The 20,516-nt window shown below is 41.2% G+C and overlaps 1 protein-coding gene across 4 annotated transcripts in view; it reads right to left on the reverse strand.

The window, feature by feature from the left end:
• The window catches only part of LOC144683564 (protein phosphatase 1 regulatory subunit 12A-like), a 301,353-nt gene that overhangs the window by 81,459 nt on the left and 199,378 nt on the right, over positions 1-20,516 (reverse strand). For 3 of the 4 annotated variants that reach the window (XM_078546708.1, XM_078546707.1, XM_078546709.1), the window contains 3 exons: positions 16,954-17,137; positions 15,292-15,413; positions 12,923-12,964 (listed from right to left, as the gene is read on the reverse strand). In XM_078546708.1, the coding sequence (XP_078402834.1) occupies positions 12,923-12,964; positions 15,292-15,413; positions 16,954-17,137 (348 nt within the window). Of the gene's footprint in view, positions 1-6,068; positions 7,835-12,922; positions 12,965-15,291; positions 15,414-16,953; positions 17,138-20,516 lie in introns of those variants that run through there. The other variant, XM_078546710.1, reaches the window with a different exon arrangement.

The raw sequence follows: 20,516 nt of genomic DNA on the forward strand, positions 1-20,516 counted from the left end.
CTATTCCTTCCAAAAACCCATCCTTGTGGTAATATGAATCATGTGTGACTGGTGTCCAGGTAGAAATGCTAACCAGCTATCCTTTAGACACCAAACTTCAATCTCTCTTGAAATTAAATGCAGTTTAAAGTATAACCATTTACAAAATCTGACATTCCTAACACTGCCATGTGAGATTTGCAGACTAGCAGTCTACCCAGGGTCAGCACAGATGCTCTTGCCATTGTCTACAAGTATGAATATCTTGCATTTCCAATAAGACAACCAGAGCCCCCCACCCCGGTGTTTAACTTTTAATTAGCAAAATACATGGGCTCGTCACTGGGCAGAATTCAGGGCAGATCAGAGACTCTGACCAGGCTTCTTTCGAAATCTGAATGATTAATTTATTTTAAGACAAAACTTCTTTTAACAAGTTACAGCTACTGGTTAACATGCAATTGCAATCGGGAAGTATAACTATTTATCTCTTCCTAAAGCATTCCCCAGTGCGCGCACAAACAAACAAAGGACAAACAGATTTAGTCTCTGCGCAGAGATGGGCTTTGGGGGATGGACATTATAAAATAAAGGATAAAGTCTGCAGGGTCTCGATACTGTCAACCTGGAGTTCTCTTGTGTGCAGATGGGTCACTGGTCCCGGTGGATGACTGGAAGTTCTCACCAACTCCCAGCTTTGCAGGTCCAAATGCAGACTAGTTACACTTAGATGAGGGTTCTCTGGTGACAGGTTGATAGCCCCACACAATTTTAGGCAAGGTAGAGAGAGAGGGAACCAGTCAAGGTAACCTTCTTTCCTCAGCTTGCTCTCCAACAAGACTGCCTTCAAAACCAGCAGGTTCACAACTCAAGTCTTTTTTCCCTCTGTCCCATGTGATTGCCTTTTTGCCTCCCAGCTTTTCATCAATTAAAATGCTTTGCAATTCAACCTAAACAAACAACTCTTTCTCAAGTTCCATATAGGTCAGGCGATTTCTTGGAAGAGGCCTGCTTGTTTACAGATCCATGGTGAACTTATGACCTTCTTTAAAAAGAAATCCCAGGTTAGCAACCATGTGTCCAGATCATGCCAAATCCTTCCATTTAGTAAAAGAAAACTTCAGTGTTGAGAGATGTGATTCTAACACTAGGCTGATATGTGTCGAGTTTCTCAAATATTGTTGGAGCTGCAATCATCCAGGCAACTGAAGACTATTTCACCACAGTCCAAACTTGTGATTCTGGGAATCAGGAGAGTTACACACTGCAAAATTCCCAGCTTCTGATCTGCTTTTGTAGCCACAGTATCTAATTGGTTGGTCCAGTTCAGTTCTTGGTCAATGGTGACCCTCAGGATATTGTTGATGGGAGATTCAGCAATTATAATGCCAAGGAGGAATGGTTAGATTTTTCTCTTGTTGGAGACAGTCACTGCCTGGCATTTTTATGGTACAAATGTTATTTACCACTTACCAGTCCAAGACTGAATTTTGCCCAGGACCTGCAGCATGCAGGCACAGACAGCCTCAGTGTCTGAAGAGTTGCGAATGCTACTGATCACTGTGCAAAAATCATCAACGAACATCCCCATTTCTAAAACAGAAATACCTGGAAAAACTCAGCAGATCTGGCAGCATCGGCGGAGAAGAGCACAGTTGACATTTCGAGTCCTCCATGACCCTTCAACAGAGCTAAGTAAAAATAAGAAAGGGGTGATATATAAGCTGGTTTAAGGGGTGGGGGGGTGGGGGTTGTTGGGACAAGCAGCTAGTAATAGGTGGAGATAACCAAAAGATGTCACAGACAAAAGGACAAAGAGGTGTTGAAGGTGGTGATATTATCTAAAGGAATGTGCTAATTAAGAGTAGAAAGCAGGACAGACAAGGTACAGATAGCTCTAGTGGGGGTGGGGTGAAGGAATACTAAAAGGTAGAGATAAACAATGGGTGGAAATACATTTAAAAATAATGGAAATAGGTCAGAAAAGAAAAATCTATATAAATTATTGGAAAAAACAAAAAGGAGGGGGAAGAAACGGAAAGGGGGTGGGGATGGAGGAGAGAGTTCATGATATAAAATTGTTGAACTCAATATTCAGCCCTGAAGGCTGTAAAGTGCCTAGTCGGAAGATGAGGTACTGTTCTTCCAGTTTGCATTGAGCTTCATTGGAACAATGCAGCAAGCCAAGAAGACATGTGGGCATGAGAGCAGGGTGGAGTGTTGAAATGGCAAGTGACAGAGAGGTCTGGGTAATGCTTGCGGACAGACCGAAGGTGTTCTGCAAAGCGGTCACCCAGTCTGCGTTTGGTCTCTCCAATGTAGAGGAAACCGCATTGGGAGCAACGAATGCAGTAGACTAAGTTGAGGGAAGTGTAAGTGAAATGTGGCTTCACTTGAAAGGAGTGTTTGGGCCCTTGGACGGTGAGGAGAGAGGAAGTGAAGGGGCAGGTGTTGCATCTTCTGCGGTTGTATGGGAAGGTGCCGTGGGAGGGGGTTGAGGAGTAGGGGGTGATGGAGGAGTGGACCAGGGTGTCACGGAGGGAACGATCCCTACGGAATGCCGCCGGGGGGGTGAAGGGAAGATGTGTTTGGTGGTGGCATCATGCTGGAGTTGGCGGAAATGGCAGAGGATGATCTTTTGAATGCGGAGGCTGGTGGGATGATAAGTGAGGACAAGGGGGACCCTATCATGTTTCTGGGAGGGAGGAGAAGGCGTGAGGGCGGATGCACGGGAGATGGGCCGGACACGGTTGAGGGCCCTGTCAACCACTGTGGGTGGAAAACCTCGGTTAAGGAAGAAGGACATGTCAGAGGAACTGTTTTTGAATTACTCTTAATTAGCACATTCCTTTAGATAATATCACCACCTTCAACACCTCTTTGTCCTTTTGTCTGTGACATCTTTTGGTTATCTCCACCTATTACTAGCTGCTTGTCCCAACAATACCCCCCCCACTCCCCCAACCCTTAAACCAGCTTATATTTCACCCCTTTCCTATTTTTACTTAGTTCTGTTGAAGGGTCATGGAGGACTCGAAACGTCAACTGTGCTCTTCTCCGCCGATGCTGCCAGACCTGCTGAGTTTTTCCAGGTATTTCTGTTTCTGTTTTTGTTTTGGATTTCCAGCATACGCAGTTTTTGCTTTTATCCCCATTTCTAACCTCATGATGGAGCAAATGTCATTAATGAAGCAGCTAAAGATGGTTGGGCCTAGCACACTACCATGAAGAACTGCTGCAGTGATGTTCTGGGGTTGAGATGATTAGCCTCCAACAACCACAACCATCTTCCTTTCTGCTAGGTATGGCTCCGAGTGGAGAGTTTTCCCATTCCCAGGGACTTCAATTTTACTACAGCTCCTTGATCCAAACTCGGAGTGAAACGGAGAAAGCAGACAGGAACTTGTGTTAAACACTTGGTGAAAAACTGAACTCCAGCATGGGGCTCTCCTTTGTGTCAGAATTAAGGAGGTCCACTGCTAATTCTCTGTGAAGGCAAGGTTCAGTAATATCCAAACCAATTTTTGTAATCACTAGCAAGAAACATCTGTGGCAAGTAGTCACATGTTTCAAATTGTCATGGAAACTGCACTCTTAGGAAGGTAAGAATGTGGCACAAAACTAATTGTGCAACCGTGGGGGATTGACTGCTAACCTATCCAATGAAAATATTAATTTTGTTGTGGTCCTGGAAAGAAAAGTCTTATAACATCAAAATAAACTAGTTTACAAAATTAATATTCAGCAAGTGTGAAACAAGATCACGTCAAAATAATTGAATAAATGCTTTACTGTAAAGCATTAACATGCCATACCTTTGATATTTCCTCAATGCAGAAACAAAAATCCTCTCTGCACCTTCCTGCTAATGAACAAACTTCTGTACAATGCAGAACTTTAAGGGAAAGCTTTTTTTAAAAAAAGGTGTTCACTGCCGAGCCTTCCTGACCTTGACAATTCATGGGTTAACAAAACAGCTCAATGTTATGATCACTTTTAGTAATTTGCAGCTGCTAATAATAGACTTTACGTCAAATATGAATTCAAATTAAAATCATTGCAATCCTGCTGCATTACCACAAAAATATTGTTTTATGAGCATGAAAATTAAACAAAAAAACTAATTTCCACTTCAGAGACTCCTGGAGTTTTACTGTTCCAAAAGTTGCAAATGCAAACTTTCACTTGGCATCAACTGAGTGTGTTACAGAAAATGTGATATAACACACAATCCAGTGATGTTGACTCAACATTTAGAATTATCTAATATTTATTCCAGATTACAAAAAGATAGATTGAATGAAAGCTTGCCAGCAGGATCAGAATTAATACCCAGCTCAAACATAACAGAGCAGAGATAAGAAATGGGCTTACCATTACCAGGAAAGGCACTTTAAATTATGATCCACTCCTTCATAACTGGCACTAGCAACAAATGTTTTATTTCCCAATATGCGTTAAATCATGTCTTTAAAATAAAAATAACCTTTAATGCTAGATTCATAAGGTAACCATTCTGTAAAAAAGGATACTTTAAAAATGGTGCCTGTGTTTTAACTCTCAACCACAAAACAGCACCATCTACTGTGCCAATGTAGCATTTACATTTCTTGTTAAACAGCAAGAAAGTCTAAGGGAGATTTCTGGCATATTTACAAACTCAAAATGTAGCTTTTTAAAAAAAAACTTGCAAAATAATTTCCCCTGAAAAACCTCTAAAATAAAACTAATTTAAAAATACAAACTCTTGCTACCTACCTCCAGCTGGCTGCTTCCCTCTCCTGAAGCCTTGCTGTGAACAAGGGCTTAGGGTGAGAAACTGCAAGTGAGGGGAGCAGGCAGAGCGGTGAGCAGTGGCAAGAAGCGACGAGTAGCAGGGACTGTTCTAAAATGGCACTAATCAGGTCACACGAGCTACATCAACACAGGACAAAACAATGCTAAAACGGAAATCTTGATGCTAAGTGCACATACCGGCCCTATTGATGTGACGTTAAAGCAGAACTTTAAATAAGGCAACTTAAAATGGGGCCTTACTGTACTGAGTTAGATTAGGAGGAGTTCAAGATCAGAGGGATGGTCACACAATACCAGGCAAGCATGACTTTAATGGCATAATTAATGTCATCCGCAGTGCATAACAGCCACAGAATATTAGTCACTCATAATTTTTAATATCCCAAAAAATGGTATGGCCTGTCATCCGTAAATATTCCTGAGATTGCACCATGTTAATTAACCCCACTTCTCTTTTACAGTGCTAACTGCCTGTAAGTCCTACAGTTAACACTGTAATAAGGTTTACCCATTCACTACACCTAGCTTGGTCATGTATTTCAGTCACATATCTGACTGTAAATTCTCATTGTAACTTTCGCTGCACATCTAGCTTTGACCACTCTGTGGCATTACTGAGACAAAGTGCTGTCTTTTTTTTATCAAGCATCAAAGAGGAAAACACAGGTATTTTACTATTTCAAGCGAAGTTTACCACTTAAAAACCTGATTTTCACAAGCCTTTTCCTTGTTTGTGCTTCTCTCCCATGGGTTAATGCACCAATACTTAGCACCCTGCTGGCCCAACTCCAGCATCTGTCCTATGAGCTCCTTTAGTGCAATTTGTGGTCCCAGATGTTTATAAGGTTATGCAATAGAAGCTGTTTTGAAACTCTCATTGTAAGTGTACTTTGTTGACCATTACATGAATAGGATCTGAATCTAGATGGTTAGCTATTTTTTTTCAAGACAGTGACAAAACAGTGGACCAGCTACCACCTTGTCAGCTCAAAGGGATACATTTATGTAACAGATCAAAGGACTCAGTTAAAAGATTCTGAAACTGACTTACAAACGAGATCACTATTTCTTAGTCAAGAAGTTGTGAACAAGTCTATCACTGCTCTGCTGTATTTATTTGGACTTTTATGCAAATATAATTCTAATAATAAATGTAAGTGTAGCTTTAGCCTGAATTACATGAAATGGTATGGTGTTTTTTCAACTCATAAGGAGTCAGGAATGCATGATGTGCATTAAATGATTTGTTGTACTGCTAAATACCATGGTAAAACAGAAAAAAAAACAATGCTGCCAAATCATTTATTCCATGTACAGGTTTTAATTTCTTTTTAATTCATTCAGTAAACACGAGCATCACTGCCAAGGCAATTATTTATTGTCCATTTGACTGTCCATGAAAGGCTGATAGTGAGAATCCTTCTTGAACCACTACACTCTGTCGTAAAGGTATATACACCCTTAATGCTATAAGTTAGGGAGTTACAGGATTTTGGCCCAGGAATAATGAAGGAAGTCATTTATTTTCAAGTCAGGATTGAGTGCGAATTGGAGGTGATGGTGGTGTTCTCATGCTCCTGTTGCCCTTGCTCTTCTAGGTAGAAGTTGTTGTGGGTTTGGGAGATGTTGAAGAAGCCTTGGCAAGTTGCTACAGTGCATCTTGTAAATGGTACACAATGCAACCATAGTGCGCCAGTGGTGGAGGCATTAAAAGGTGCCAATCAAGCAGGCTTTATCCTGGATAGTGGCAAACTTTTAGAGTGCTGTGGAGTTGTGGGAGTCTCCCACAGCTATTACATCGCCTTTGTTACAAGGTCCAATAATATATTGTTTAATGCTCTGTCCAACTGTATAATTACTGTTAGGGAGCCTATAAATGACAATCACCAGCATTTATAACCCTTGCCATTCCTAATCTTAACTCCATACTGATTCTACTTCCTGATTTTCTGAGCCAAGATCCTTTCTCACTAATGCTACCAAAATCATTCCTTATTATCAATGCTATCCCACATCCTTTTTCGTTCTGTCTGCCTTATTGAAATGTTGTGTACCCTGGAATACTCATTTCCCAACCTTGGAAATCTTGTAACCATGTCTCTGTAATGGCGATTAGATTTAAACCATTTATCTCTATTTGTACCACTAGTTCATCTATCTTATTGTGAATGCTCTGCACATTCAGGTAAAGTGACTTCAATTCACAACTTCAAAAGTGGGGATGTTCGCTGGAGATCGCACAATATTCAGCACCATTCGTGGCTCCTCAGATACTGAAGCTGTCTGTGTGCATATGCAGCAAGACCTGGACAACATTCAAGCTTGGGCTGATAAGTGGCAAGTAACATTTGCACTGCACAAGTGCCAGGAAATGACCATCTCTAACGAGAGAATCTAACCATTGTCCCAAGGCATTCAATGGCATTACCATTGCCAAACTGCCCTTCTATCAACATCCAATGGATTACCATTGACTAGAAACTGAACTGGACCAGCCATATAAATGGTGTGACTGCAAGAGCAGGTCAGAGGCTGGGAATTCTGTGGCGAGTAACTCACCTCCTGGCTGTCCATTTTCTACAAGCCACAAGTCAGGAGCGTGATGGAATACTCTCCACTTGCATGGATGGGTGCAGCCCCAATACTACTCAAGAAGCTTGATACCATTCAGGACAAAGCAACCTGATTGCTTTGCCCCATCCACCACCTTCAACATTCATTCCCTCCACAGTGGCAGCAGTGTGCACCATCCCCAAGATGCACCGCAGAAACTCACTAAAACTCCTTCGACAGCACCTTCCAAATCTGTGACCACTACCTAGAAGGACAAGAACAGCAGATGCATTGGAACGCCACCACCTGCAAGTTCCCTTCCAAGCCACACGCCAGCCGACTTGGAACCGATCTTTTACTATTGTTGGGTCAAAATCCTGGAACTCCCTTCCTAACAGCATGGTGAATGTATCTACACCACATGGCCTGCAGTGCCTCACCACCACCTTCTCAAGGGCAATTAGAGATGGCAATAAATGCTGGCCTAGCCAGTGACGCTCACACCCTGTGAAAGAATAAAAAAAGAAACTGAATGAACTTAAACTCTGCGGCGGTTCATGACTGTGTTATTCCTCAGCTAATCAAATGCATTTCTTATTCTTTTTTGCTTGTGATTCAACACTGGAAAGTTTGTTTCTTCTATCACTAATTTCCCCCAAGGAAGCCATAGAATAAGCAACATTAAATTTTTGATCAATGTGGTTTCATTTAACTTTTGCTTTCATTAACCTGAAACGCTGATATAGTAAGACAACTTGGTGTTGACTAATGAGGTACGGCAGGGGCCAGTGCTTGGGCCCCAGCTATTCACTGTATATATCACTGATTTGGATGAGGGAACAAAAAATAATATTCCCAAATTTGCTGACAACACAAAACTAGGTGGGAATGTGAGTGGTGAGGGTGATGTTAAGAGGCTTCAAGGGGATTTAGACAAGTTGAATGAGTGGGCAAATACATGTCAGATGCAGTATAACGTCGATAAGTGTGAAGTTCTCCACTTTGGTATCTCTAACAGATACCGCTTTGGATACGGTTGGGGGTGATGGCCTCTCAGGGGAAAGTAGCAACAGCCAAGTTCACGGCACCGTGGGTGGCTCTGCTGCTCAGAGGGGCGGGAGGAAAACAAGTGGCAGGACTATAGTGATAGGGGATTCAATAGTTAGGGGCACAGACAGACGCTTCTGTGGCCACAAACGTGAATCAAGGATGGTATGTTGCCTCCCTGGTGCCAGGGTCCAGGATGTCACGGAGCAGCTGCAGGACATTCTGGGGAGGGAAGGTAAACAGCCAGTGGTCGTGGTACACATTGGTACCAACGACATAGGTAAACTAAGGGATGAGGACCTGCAAGCTCAGTACAGGAAGTTAGGAGATAAATTAAAATGCAGGCTCTCAAGTGTAGTAATCTCAGGTTACTCCCAGTTCCACGTGCTAGCGAGAGCAGGAATAAGAGGATAGACCAAGTGAACACGTGGCTGGAGAGACGATGTAGCCAGGAGGGATTCAGATTCTTGAGGCACTTGGACCGGTTCTGGGGGAGGTGGGACCTGTACAAACCGGACAGGCTGCACCCAGGCAGAGCTGGGACCAGTGTCCTTGCGGGGGCTTTTGTTAGTTCTGTTGGGGAGTATTTAAACTAGTGTGGCAGGGGGATGGGATCCCAGGAGCAGGATAAGATAGGTCAGATTCAGATCAGAAAAATGGAGGTAGAACATTAGTTAAGGACGTTGTGATCGACATGGAGTTACAGGAGAAGCAAAGTTTACAAAGTGTCCAGCAAGGGAAATTGACGGGGCTAAACTGTTTATACTTCAATGCAAGGAGTATTACAAACAAGGTAGATGAGTTAAGGGCACAGGTAGACACATGGCAGCAGGATGTCATTGCTATAACGGAGACCTGGCTAAAGGAGGGACAAAACCGGCAGTTTAATATCCCTGGTTATAGAGTCTTCAGACACGATAGAGTAGGAGATAAAAAATGGGGGGGGGGGGGGTAGCACTAATGGTTAAAGAATCAATTCCAGTTGTGAGAGGGGATGATATACTAAATGGGTCAACAAACGAGGCTTTATGGATTGAGCTTAGAAATAAAAAAAGGGCAGTCACACTACTGGGAGTATACTACAGACCCCCAAATAGTGAAAGGAGATAGAAGAACAAATATGTAGGCAAATTTCTGCTTGTAAGAACAAGAGGGCAATAATAGTCAGAGACTTCAACTATCCTAATATCAACTGGGATTCAAACAATATAAGGAGCACTGAGGGAGAAAAATTAATGCAGTGTGTCCAGGAAAATTTTTTCAACCAATTAATGACAAACCCAACGAGAGGAGATGCAATTCTAGACCTAGTCTTGGGGAACGAAGAAGGGCAAGTGAGTGAAGTGACAGTTGGCGAACATAACGGGGACGGTGATCACAATTCAGTTAGATTTAGCATTACCATGGAAAAGGACAGAGATAAGGCAGGAGTAAAAGCCTTGAACTGGGGGAAGGCAAATTTTGCAGAAATGAGAAGCGACTTGGTGGAGGTGGACTGGACAGCACTGCTGGAGGATAAAACAGTGGAAAACCAGTGAGAAGCACTAAAAAGCGAGATCCTAATTGTACAAAGTAGTCATATCCCCTACAAAAATAAGAGTGGTACTGCCAAATCTAGACCCCCCTGGTTGTGTTGAGGAAGACAGGGGAAGATCAAACAGAAAAAGAAAGAGTACGATAGGCACAAAGAACTAAGCACTGCAGATAGCCTAGATGACTTTAGGAAGTGCAGGGACAAAGTAAAAAAGGAAATAAGGAAATCAAAGAGAGGGCATGAAAAAAGATTAGCAAGTAAAGTTAAAGATAACCCAAAGATGTTTTACCAATACATTAATGCTAAAAGGTTAGTTAAGGAAAAAGTGGGACCTATCAGAGATGAAGATGGAAACTTGTGTGTAGATGGAGTAGTGTGTGCAGTTCTGGTCACCACATTACAGGAAGGATGTAATAGCTCTGGAGAGAGTGCAGAGGAGGTTTACAAAAATGTTGCCAGGGTTAGAAAAGTGTAGCTATGAGGAGAGATTGGATAGGTTGGGGTTATTTTCCTTAGAACAAAGAAGGCTGAGAGGTGACTTGATTGAGGTGTACAAAATTATGAGGGGAATAGATAGAGTGGACAGGATAAAATTGTTTCCCTTGGTGGAGAATTCTAGAACCAGGGGACATAGATTCAAGATAAGTGGCAGAAGGTGTAGGGGGGACATGAGGAAGAACTGTTTTATGCAGAGGGTAGTGGGTGTCTGGAATTCGCTGCCCAAGTTGGTGGTAGTGGCAGAAACTCTAAACTCTTTTAAAAAGTACCTGGATCTGCACCTAAAGTGCTGTAAGCTGCAGGGCTATGGGCCGGGTGCAGGAAGGTGGGATTAGAAAGGGCACCTGGGTGTCCTCGGGCTGGCATGGACAAGATAGGCCGAATGGCCTCCTTTTGTGCTGTAACTTTTCTATGGTTCTAAAAACAGGATAGCAGAGCATTATTTAAATGGTGATAGATTGGGAAATGTTGATGTCACCCAGGTCCCATTGTACTTTGTAAACCAGTCACTGAAGCCAAAAAGGCAAATGCAGCAAGCAGTTAGGAAGGCAAATGTTATGTTGGCCTTCATTTTGAGAGGGCTTGAGTGCGGAGCATGGATCGTCTTATTGCAGCTGCACAGGACCTTGGTGAGACCACACCTGCAGTAGTGTGTGTAGTTTTGGCCTCCTTCCCTAAGAAAGGATATACTTGCCAAGGATTGTAGTGAAGGTTCGTCAGACTGATTCCTGGGATGGCAGGATTGTCACATGAGAACAGACTGGGTTGACTAGGCCTATGTTCACTGGAGTTTGAAGAACAAGGGGGGAATCTCATTGAAACGTATAAAATTCTGACACGGTGGGACAAACTGGATGCAGGGATGATGTTTCCTCTGGCTGGGGGTCTAGAAAAAGGGGTCACAGTTTCAGGATATGGGGTATGCCACTTAGGACTGAGATGAGAAATTTCTTCACTCAGAGGATGGTGAATGTGTGGAATTCTCTACCACAGAAAGCTTTGGAGGCCAGGTTACTGAATATAGTTAAGGAGGAAAGAGATTGATTTCTGGGCTCTAAAGGTGTCATGGGGTATGGGAAAGTGTGGCAGTATGGCATTGAGATACCGGATCAGCCACGATCATACAGAACGCAGGAGCTGGCTTGAAGGGCCATATGACCTACTCCTGTTCTTATTTGCTATGTTTCTACTTGTTAGATAGTACCAAAGAGAAAATATACAGAGCGGAATGCTACTTTTTAAACTGAAGAAAGCTTCTTAGATGTACAATGTTTTAACTTCGTTTTCAGCAACACAATAATGAACACAGGCCAATGGCTGATTACCCAGAAATACGTTTATCTGGATGAACAAAACTGACGCTGGGATATCTCAGCTCGGTCAATATGTTCCATTTATAGATACTACCTGGGTATAACCATGTTGTAAGGGTACATAAGTACAGAAAGTAATTAGGAAACTAGACAGATACGTGGAAGGGTATATAGGTACTTGGCAGGCTGGGAGCTTAGTGCAAGGGTGACACAAGGCTGAGGCAAAGGGTTAAAAACATATTTAATTCAAGTCTAATTCAGAATCTGCTCAAAACCCAGAGAGGAGACTTGAGCAAAAACAGATCTGAAGATTCATATGGAGTCGAAATGTTAATTTTGTTTTTCTCTCCACAGATGCTGTTAGACCTGCTGAGTTTTTCCAGCATTTTGTGTTTTTGTTTCAGATTTCCAGCATCCACAGTATTTTGCTTTTATCTTAGGAGGCTTGAGCAGTTTAGTTACACAAAGAGTCATAATCACGATAACATATGTAAAGTAGAGACTTGTTTAACATTAGAGAGAGATAATTGCTGCGAATGGGAACCTGTTTGTATTCACAAGGGAAAGGGTCACTGTAACATGGGTGCAGCAGGAGCTTGATTAGCTTCACAAAGGAAGTGTTTATTTCAAACTGGAGACTAGTCTAGTCTTCTAATAAGGCATCGATACTGTAATTGTCTAGTACGGTCTGTGCTCATGTGACAGACTGGATACCTGAGTAACAAGCACAGTTATAAAATGTATAAATGTGCAAAGCAAACTTTGTTTGTTGAACAGTCTCTTCTGAGCTATATCCCCGTATGCATACTGGTAGAATAAAGTCTTTTGTCTTGTTGGACCTTTAACTGTCTCCGTGTTGAGTGTCACTTGACACAATATCACAATGTTCTACTGTAGCAATCATCAAAGAAATAATTGAAGAATAAGCATTTTTGCAGGAAATAGGCTTGTAATATTGCCCAGTTAAATTTTTCAGTACAAACTGCCATTATACTTGCCCATTGCAACAATATTACACAAATTCAGTTTTGTCTTAAATTGGCTACAGTGTATTTTACACGGGTGGCTATAATGCTTCTACAGCACTGTTTCCAGTGCAAACCTTGAGGGTAAATAAAAAGATAAAACAATACACCAAAAAATGCAAAATATCTTTTTCTTTCATGCTTGCTTAGAGGATTATCTCTAAACTCAAGCTTACCCGGATGTCTTTCTCTTCCCCTTTTCCATCATTTTCATCACCCTAAAGAAAAGCAAAATTATGCTCAGAAACCGAATAACAATTTATATCTCAACATGAATCCAAAAGAATACTCTTGGAAATGACTATTTTGTTACGCATAAAAAAACGTTACAGCCAGGTTTGAATTTTCCATATAAATAAGACGGCCTGGATGGTTTCTTGAACAATCTTATAAATATGTTCACATCTGCACAATATATTCAAATAAATTACTAATTCGTAGTATAAACAAGACTTTAGGCTCAAAACTCCAATATGCTTGAAGTTATACCCGGACATATGATTTTCAAAAAAAATGTTTTTCTCACTCCATGTTTAAATAACATTTTCAACGTATTTACTGCAATAGTCTACTGAAGATCCCCTGGTGAGCTGGCAGATACACCACAATCACTGATTCTTAGTGTAGCTGTCATCGCTCACTAACTACATAACAGGTCCAAAGTTTGATTACCAGTAAACAAATAACTGTCCAAATTCCACAGTACATTTTCAGAAGGGCTGCATATTAGAGGTGTTTAAAATTATGGAAGGATGGGACACAGTAGATAGAAGCAGATAGTTTCCTATAGTTTAAAAGGTCAAGAATAAGGAGCCATAGACACAAGATTAAATGCAAGAGATTCAGACTGAGGGCAGGGGAAACTGTTTCATACAGCGTTGTGACGCATAGGAATTCACTTTCAGCATTAGTGGTTGGAAAAATGTTGCGTGTTGAAGATCAGATTGGATAGGTAGATAAAGGAAGAGAGGTTGAAGGGGAGGTGGGAAGCAGGGTGGGTTACGTGAGCAGGATTATTTTCGTGAGCGGAGGGCCAAGACTGGCACAGGCTAGTAGAGCTAATTGCTTGTTGCCATTTTAAGATGTATTAGGAACAATTTGGAAAAAATGAGCGTCCAGCAATTATTCAAAGCATTCATGTATATTTTCTTGAGGGTTATTTTGGGCAATTGAGCTCGGGGTGAGAAAATTCATTCTTTAATGCAATAGTTTTTTTTACCATTTTCCATCTATTTGAGTTACTTGAACCAAATACATAATTTGATACAGAGCAACTAACCCTGTACTGCAGTACATCACTAGGAATTGGATTTAGATTTCCAAATCCTATTTCAGTCAAGGCTATTACAAACAACAGATATTGCTCATCACATCAATCACAAGTAGATATGAGCCCAGGGGAGAAATATAGCACCCAAAAACATATTAATTCTCCTTCCTTTCCACCACCCCTTCTATATGGACTGTTTTACATAATAAAGCTATTTCCACTTTGCCCTCCTTCATCTTTGCATTTCATTCACCAAAGTTCACCACCTTATACTTCAATCCGAAAAATCAAGAAGGGGTGAAGCAATTCATTCGATTCTTGCATTCCTTTTCTTTTAAAGAAAATGTTATACGATCAGTAAAATTAGCATCTCTTCTGAATGTCCCAAAACTTAATTAACCTGCAACTCCAACAACACGCAAGGGGTCTGACACCGTCCAGGAGAAAGTAGCCTGCTTTATTGGCATCACATTCACTCCCTTCGCCACCGATACAGTAGCAGCAGTGTGTACCATCTACAAGATGCACTGCAAGAATTCACCTAGGCTCCTTTGACAGCACCTTCCAAACCCACAACCACTACCATCTTGAAGGACAAGGGCAGCAGATAGATGGGAACACCACCACCTGGAAGTTCCCCTCAAAGTCACTCACCATCCTGACTTGGAAATATATTACTGTTCCTTCAGTCACTGGGTCAAAATCCTGGAACTCCCTCCCTAACAGCACTATGGGTGTACCTACACCACATGGGCCACAGCGGTTCAAGAAGGCAGCTCACCGCCACCTTCTCAAGGGCAGTTAGGGATGGGCAATAAATGCTGGCCCAGCCAGCGATGCCCACATCCCATGAATGAATAAAAAAAAGATCCCAGTCAGAATGATGTCTGCTTGACCACACATTCTAATCTGACAGTTTAATTTCACCACAGGGAGGAGCAATAAATGCTGTCCCAGCCAGCGAAGCCCACGTCCCGCTAATTAATTTTTAAAAGTCATGCTAGAAACAGCATCCATCAAAAAATGAGTAGCTTTCAAAAATGTCATTAACTTTTTTGTAAGTTTTTTTGATGTTTCAGTAGGAAGTCTCGATACAATTTCTACATTACTGCTTAATCCATTTTGAATAGAAACGTCTGAAGAAAAATGTTAACGCTAATTATCCGAGTGTCAGTTTGAAACATCACATTTCAATTGTATCATCAAATAAAGATGCTGGTTCTTCAAAGCCAAGCATTCATTTTTTATAGTAGGATATCAGAGAGAAATACTAACATCTTGAGTCCAGTATGACACACCAGTAGATCGTCTCTTCTCCCTTGGTCGTCGTCTTTCTCTTATTGACAGTTGTCTGTCATTGACATCTTTGTCATCTTCATTTGTTTTTTCAGAGTCATCTTTTAAAAACAAATAATCACAAAACAGAGCTCTTCAAAAAGCTACCTCCTTTCGTTATTAATCACTACTAATAATAGACATTGCTATGCTTATGAAAACTATATAAACTCAAACAATCTTTCATATAGGAACACTTTACTTGTCATGGGAGAGGGAAAGGATTTGTGGAAAGAAGGGAAGCAAGATGCATGAGGGAGAGAGGGGGGGAGAATGGGAGTGGTGCAAGACGAAAAGTGGAGCAAAAGGAAATGGGAGTAAGAGGAGGAGGAAGGATGCAAAGGAGGACAAGGGAGAAAGTGAGAAATGGGGGCCGAGAGCAAGAAAGTGGTGGGGTGGGGGGCAGCGGATGGTGCAAGAGAAGTTATCTTAGTAAGGGGTTGGCTGGACGAAAAAGACTTTGCAGTTTTCACTAGAATTTTGGTTTATCTCCAAAGTTTTGGTTTCAGCTTCCAACCTCTAATCTTACGTCTTCAACTGACATTTTGAAGGGCTGAAAAAGTCATCTTTTTGCCTTTTATTTCTTCTTTGAGGAGCTTTTGGCTTACCCTTTAACTGCTGTACTATGTTCTTTTGTAGGGTTTTATTGAGGCTTCACTTATCTGTCTTATCATTTTCCTTGAATATTCTGGTTTGAATTGTGGAGTTTATAGGACTGTCTTTAAGCAGGCTGCATATTGCTGAAGTCACCCACTGGTCAGTATCTTATATATAGTCCTTTTTGATTTTTCCAATTACTTTTTGACATTATGCATTTTGCAAATTTATGCTTCTTTACACTTTTTAATAACTTTATTTTTTTTTTTAAATTTGTATGGTTCTAAAGGTGTGTTACGAATCTTCCTTTACCTGATCCTGTCATATAACGTTATTGTCACAGGTGCCACCTACAGCAACACTTTCTTTGGATGGCTGAGACCACTCTGCCATTTTTAATACATAAGTGTTCTCAGTGTGTTTACATTGTAAAGGAACACTGTTTAAAGATTCAACCAACTTATAAAACTTAGATAAAATCAAGAGAAAACATTGACTTTCTAAATAGCAAATGCTCTAAAATAGCTGAGCTCAGTACAAATCCTTTTCTGTCTGTTTCATCACGGGATGGGTTCTAAAAATTCCAATCTCAAAATACAGCAAACTTTTGCTAGAATATTTTTAGTGCATACTGTGCTACAAAGTCATTGAGCATTCTTTTGCCAGTTTAATATGGAAACCATAAAACATTTGCTATGGTTTCATGATTCATTGTGTGCATTCCTGATTTTAATTATTCACCAATGGCTGCTGTGCCTTCAGTTGTTGAGGCCCTAAGCACTGGACTTCTCTTCCTCTGCCTCTCTTTCCTCCTTTAAGATGCTCCTTGAAAACATTTCTGACCAAGCTTTTGGTCATTTTGGCTAATGCCTCCTTATGTGCACTCCCATGACATTCCTGTTAAGCGCATGGGACATTTTGCCACATTAAATACATTACATAAATGCAAGTTGTTGTTATGAGGTCAACAAACATAATTGATTATTGAGCAGTTTTAAAGATTACCATTGCTCTCCATTTCCTTGGATAAAGTCCTTGAGTGCGAGATGTAAGGTGCTTGATCTATAACTCCATTCAGCCGATTTTGTTCGGTGCCTGAATACAGGAAGCTGTCTGATGTAGAAGGCGACGTGAGAGGTGCAACTGGACTATCTGGTTGTGATGTATATCGTGATTGGCGATACCCAGACTGATTACAAGGAAAACAAAATGCTTAAACTTCTGAATACTTGTTAGGAAAAAATTACAAACATTTCTATGATATATTTATATGTTTATTTCGAGTCATAGATTGGGATAGAGCTTCCGTTTTGGGTGTAATCAGTGATCTGGGTGCTAATTTCACACAAAATTGCTCATTTTGCAAAGTGTTTTTTTTAAACCATGCTCAAACACATTTCAATAATCAGTGATTGTAAAATATGCCTGGTAAGGTATGGTCCATGGAAAAGGTTTTTGGCAAAGAGGTGGATCCAGATCCTGGAATTTTTAGAAGAATCCATCCATTAACATTGGGGAAATTGTTTTTTTTAAACAGTGTTGTGGGTTGTTTGATTTAGAATGTTGTTGATTGTTTTAGAACATTGTGGATTGTCTTAGTTGCTATGGTGGAATTTGTCACTGCTGTCAAAATGTGAGCACAGTTTTCAGAGCAGGTTGTTGGATGTGGATTGGTCTAAAGCTTCCTTAGTGATATGGAAGGTCTTGATAAAAAGATTTTTTTCAGCTTTGCAAATACAGAGCATCAACTAGGCAGGGAAATGTCTCAGGGAAGAGTTGCATAATTGTAATAACGTTGGGTTAATATAGCATGGCAGAGGTATGTGCACTACTGAATACCCTCCTCATTTGTTGCATGTGCATTCTAAGGAATTTGATAAAAAGTGCCAAATACTACTCACCAGTAAAATTAAAGCCCATGGAATAAACAGGATGGAGGCAGCATGGGCAAAGTTGTCTTGAGTGCCAGATAGAAGGAGGAAAGTATACAGTGGGGTTCCCCAAAGGTTAGCACTAGGGCCACTGGATGGCTTAAGTGTGCAGGGCAACATTTCAAAATTTACAGGTGATTAAAAAACTTGGCAGGATTGTGAACTTGAGGGCAATACTGATAGATTTCAAGAGGACAGGCGGGCTGGTGGAATGGGTGGACACATGCAGATGAATTTTAATGCAGTGTGAAGTGGATTCATTTTGGTAGGAGGAATGAGGAGAGGCCATAAAAAATAAAGGAGAGTAGGGGCAGAAGGGCCTGGAAATATATGTGCACAAATTGTTAAAGCTGGCAGGATAAGTTGAGCAGGTGGTTAATGCGGCACTTGGGATCTTGGATTATTTAAATAGAGGCATTTGATTGATTTATTTTTCCACAGAATGTAGGTATCACCGGCAAGGCCACATTTGCTGCCCATTTGCTAATTGCCCTTGAAATGGCAGGCTAGCCATTTCAGAAGCCATTTAAGAGTAAACCACATTGCTGTGGGTCTGGAGTCATCTGTACGCCAGACCCGGTAAGGATGGCAGATTTCCTTCCCTAGAGGACTTCAGTGAACCAGATGGGTTTATACAACAATCGATGATGGTTTCATGGTCACCATCACTGAGACTAGCTTTCAATTTGAGATTTTGTTAATTGAATTAAAATTCCACCAGCTGTCATGGTGGGTTTTGAACCAATGTTCCAGAGGAATGGGCCTCTGGATTACTAGTCCAGTGACATTATGGGGCGGGTGGGGGGGGGGGGGGTGGTGAGGGGGGGAAGATGGTGGCATAGCGGTAGAGTACAAAAAGCACAGAAGTTATGGCGAACCTTTATAAAACCATGGTGTGGATTCAACTGGAGTGCTGTGTCAAATTTTGGGCAACATACTTTAGGAAGGATGTGTAGGGTTCAAAGCGATTGAAGAAAAGACTTACAAGAATGGTTCCAGGGGTGTAGGGCTTCAGTTACATGGATTGGTTAGAGGAGTTAGGGCTGTTCTCCTTTAAGAAGGTTGAGAGGAGACTTGATTGGTGTTCAGAATCATGAAGAGTCTGGCTAAGTAGATAGGGAGAAACTGTTCTCATTGGAAGACCAGTCAAGAACACCGATTTAAGGCGAAAGGCGAAAGAACCAAAGGCAACATGAGGAAAAACCACGTTAAGTAGCAAGTGGTTAGGATCTGGAATGTGCTGCCTGGGAGTGTGGCAGAGTCAGATTTAATCATGGATTTCAAAAGGGAATTGAATAATTATCTAAGAGAAAAGATTTGCAGGGTTACAGGGAAAGGACGAGGTCTAGCTGAGTTTCTCTTGTAACGATCGGCGCAGACACAAAGGGCCGAACGTACCCCTTTTGTGCTGTAGCCGTGCTATGATTCACTGAGGCACAGAAAAAAAAAATTAAAGGTTGGAGAGAATATTATCCAAGGCCAAATTCAATTAGCTATTTTCTATCAACAGAATGCACTGAAGTCACACTTCTGCTTGTGTGCAAGTGGTATCAATCTGCAGAACCAGAAGCAAATAAACAAAATTTGAACATAAAGAAATAAAGGATACAATAAGGAAAGGTGATCCCAATTAAAAAAACACCAAATCATGCATATCACTTTCCTTCAATGAACACCATCACAGTGAAATCATTCTACGTAATTACAACAAAGTCACTGTCTGAAATAATGAGAATTCAGTGAAAAATACACCAAATAGTTAAATTGTGATGAATGATAGTCATACAACACACAAAGAGGCCTTTTGCTCATTGTGCCTTCACTTTGAAAAGGCTATCCAATTAGTCCCACTCGCCTGATCTTTCCCTACAGTACAGCAAATTTTTCCCTCCAAGTATATATCCATTTTCCTTTTGCAAAACTAGTCAAGAATTCTGACATGCTCTCTAAAACATTACCCACAGATAGCTATTAATGCAACTACACATATTAATACACTGGTTCTTTCTGTCGGCAAATAACAGGACCATGTACACACATTACACCGAAACAAAATAATTGACAGCCATTCGCTGACTCATTCCTCAGGGCAATGCTTTGACAAATCAGGGTCAAGCTGCCTGATTAAAATTTCAAATAATGCTTGGCATTTAACTGTCAGTCATCATCACTGATGCATTCTCCATAGCAACACCTCTACCAAAGTCAATTTGCCAACCAATCTGCACTCTCCTCGCATGCAGTGTAAACTGTTGCTTTCCCCTTATATTGGTATTTTTGCAAAGTGTCCTGATGAATGTAAGGCGAAAAGCACGTCTCTTTTTTCAGCAATACTCAAGTTCTGTACTACCAAATGACTAATTCGTTTACCATATGGCCTAATTTTTAGGGCTCCAATTTACTTGAAGGCACAAGATTCCTGTCTAGATCACCTGTGAAACAACTGAAAGGAATATTTGGAAAGTAAGAGGCCAGTCAAATACTGGCCAGGAATTATATATGGGCTGAGATTTTACACAGGTTTCAATGGCAGGCTCTCTCCATTCACCCTTCTGAAATTCACCATGACTTCAGAATTAACTGAGAGCAGATTAACGTTGAAGTTGTGGTCTGTCACTCCGCAGCAACCACCCACCC

This window comes from Cetorhinus maximus, chromosome 8, assembly GCF_964194155.1.
Source record: "Cetorhinus maximus chromosome 8, sCetMax3.hap1.1, whole genome shotgun sequence".
Lineage (NCBI taxonomy): Eukaryota > Metazoa > Chordata > Chondrichthyes > Lamniformes > Cetorhinidae > Cetorhinus > Cetorhinus maximus.